The sequence below is a fragment of the Gavialis gangeticus genome, unplaced genomic scaffold (genome assembly GCF_001723915.1).
Source record: "Gavialis gangeticus isolate Ggan-Ray unplaced genomic scaffold, GavGan_comp1, whole genome shotgun sequence".
Taxonomy (NCBI): domain Eukaryota; kingdom Metazoa; phylum Chordata; order Crocodylia; family Gavialidae; genus Gavialis; species Gavialis gangeticus.
In genome coordinates, this window is record NW_017728992.1 from 129,236,317 (window position 1) to 129,239,197 (window position 2,881).

At 39.8% G+C, this 2,881-nt stretch overlaps 1 protein-coding gene across 3 annotated transcripts in view; it reads left to right on the forward strand.

The window, feature by feature from the left end:
• Nucleotides 1-2,881, forward strand: part of CSPP1 (centrosome and spindle pole associated protein 1) — a 154,345-nt gene that overhangs the window by 57,019 nt on the left and 94,445 nt on the right. For all 3 annotated transcript variants that reach the window (XM_019527760.1, XM_019527762.1, XM_019527761.1), the window contains exon 7: nt 880-981. In XM_019527760.1, the coding sequence (XP_019383305.1) occupies nt 880-981 (102 nt within the window). The remainder of the gene's footprint in view (nt 1-879; nt 982-2,881) is intronic.

The window sequence follows — 2,881 nt, forward strand, 5'->3', positions numbered from 1 at the left end:
GTGCAGAGAAGAGCCACGCACATGATCAGAGGTCAGGAAAACAGACCTTATCATGAGAGGCTGAGAGCCATGGGGCTCTTTAGCCTAGAAAAGCGCAGGCTCTGGGGTGATCTGATGGCCACCTATAAGTTTATCAGGGGTGCTCATCAGGATCTGGGGGAATATCTATTCACCAGAGTGCCCCAAGGGATGACAAGATCAAATGGTCACAAACTCCGCTGCAAGCGATTAGGCTGGACATAAGAACTTCTTTACTTTCCAAGCCCCCAAGGTTTGGAATAGACTGCTGCGAGAGGCAGTTCAAGCACCCACTTTCAATGCCTTCAAGACATATTTGGATGCTTATCTTGCTGGGATGCTATGATCCCTGCTGACTTCCTGCCCCTGGGACAGGGGGCTGGACTCTGATCCTCCGGGGTCCCTTCCAGTCCGAATGTCTATGAAATCTATAAAAGTTTCTCTCACAATATAGTTGAGAGAGAGTTGTATCTGACTGAGGAAATTGGAAGATTTATAATTCATCAGACTTTTTTTTTTTTAAACTCTTTCTACAGGAGTAATAGAATCAAACAGCCTAACTAGCTCTAATATACAGCTTGATGAATTAATTGATTTTATTTATTGTAAGATACTGCTGTATAATAGTGGGGAACTACATTCTGACTTGGAGATTTCTTTCTGCTTTTCATTCCTAGGAGGAGATGGTGATATTATTTCCAATAATAAACCAAAAAACCTGTTCCTTTTCCAGGGCCCACTTGTACATCAGAAAGAAGTAAAAAAAGCACAGATCATTGGTTCCTATTCAATATCTTAGTAAACTTAAAAGCCAATCCACCAGCAAACAAATTACAACACCCTTTGCAATGTCTTTTTTAGGAGAAACTACGTCTTGAAAGAAACAAGGAATACAATCAATATCTCAGGGATAAGGAAGTGTGGAATGAAAGGTTAAGGAAAATAGGAAAAAACCCCACAGAGGTAATACGGATTTTACTGGAATTCTGAAAAACTTAATGAGATTGGTTAATGTCTTTTTCTGTCAGTTATTTAATGCGTGCTGTACATGGACAGGAAGAAAGACAAAGGACAAGAAATATGACGTAATTAGATTGCAGCTCTAACTCATCTGGGAATTAGTCATCAGTAGGCACCTATACACATGCTGGATTTCTGCTCCGATGTGTGCTAATTAGCATGCTCCAGCAGCCTCCGTATCACATGTATTCAGTGTCCCTGTGCTTCCAAATGGTGGCAGGGGTGCTTTAACTAAAGTTCATTGAATTTGCTTTAGTTACAGCACCCCCACTGCCATTTTGAAGTCTGGGGTGCTCAATACATGTGATGCTGCGGGCACTTTAAGAACGGTTCTTGGAGCCACTCTAATTAGAGTGCCCCTCCTCCCCCATCCCAGAGCACGTGTAAAGATGCCCAGTGATTCTGTCCTTCATTTTCAACCGAGATAGATCCTCCACTCCACTGGGGATAGGGGTGGGGGTGCATTTTGTCAGTTTTGTAGACCCTACATAGTCAGTTTCAGAAATATAGCTGTTTAATACTCTCCTTAACAGTTTCAACAAGGTGTTAATGGTTGCCTTGCCGGGTTTTTTCTGCTGAATCGCCTCATTATCATTAGTGTTTTTAGTTGAGGGGTGAAGGAAACATAAAAACAAGTTGGTAGTAGTGTATGAAAAACTTTACAGGAACTAAGATTTAAAACAGTACTTGTCCTTTGTGTCCTTCCTTGGTTTGTGCCATCCGTTGTTTCAGTCATAATTTTGGGAGCTTATCTTTTAGGTGTTTTTTGTTTAGGACCTGATGTATTTGCAGATATTATCAAATCAAGATAGTGAAGAACGTTTTGTAGGATCTCAGATTTTTTTATACCCATAGAAAGCAGAGTTTCCTAACCTACTGCCTGATATTCCATAGTAATAAAATATCTCTAAGTGAGCATATATAACTTCTAATTTGTAACATAACATATCCATGACGACTAAATAGACCTCATTTTTCTCCGTATTTTGTAAGAGTTTTTGTGCTGTGTAAAGGTAGATCTAGAAAGCATATCTCTGTGAAAAGAGGAAATAACTCTAAATAGTCTTTAGCATCACCCTTTCCTAGGGACAGACTAGGTGAAGGGAGGTGTTTTTTTTGTTTTGTTTCTCTTGCTTTAATTCAACAATGTGTTGGCCTTGTAGTACAAGGGATAATGAATGGGTTTGACCCAGTCCTCCCTTTTGAGAGAGGGAAAGATACAGCTTGGAAAAGACAGTAAGGGGATTGGAGAACTGTCCTGTGTGTGAGGCAGGGGAGCAGGAGTGAGTAGAAATGGGAGAGAATATGGGCGAGGCAGAATTGTTTTCTTTTATAAACATACTGAATGTGGGTTGGCAAGTGAAGTTGGCTTGGTGAGGTGGGGGATGCTGTCCTTGGTCAGAGGCAGGGAAGTAGAAGTGGGAGCTGGGGGTGGGTAGTCTGCTTTGGAATTTCTTTATTTTTTTTTCCTCTGGGCAGGGAGGGTATTTTTGTTGCTGTAATTATTTTAATATTTTCTTCTGTTTTGTAATTCTTTATTGTAAGCCGCCCTGAGCTTTTTGGGGAAGAGTCACAGATAAATAAATCCTTTTGAAGTTTTCATTCAATTGAAGTTACCCAATAAAACTACCAACAAATCTAGTTTTACTATGAGGTCTTTCAAAGGTTTTTCTATCAAGTTAGTAGTATACCTGCTAAAAATGGAAAATGTGACATGAAGTATGACTAATCAGCTGGCATGCATCTTATATTAGAAACGCAGCTAAAAATCAATGTAGAAGATTTACTGGTTTAATTACTAGAACTCACCCACCCCCTCAAAAAAAAAAAAAAAAAAAAAAAA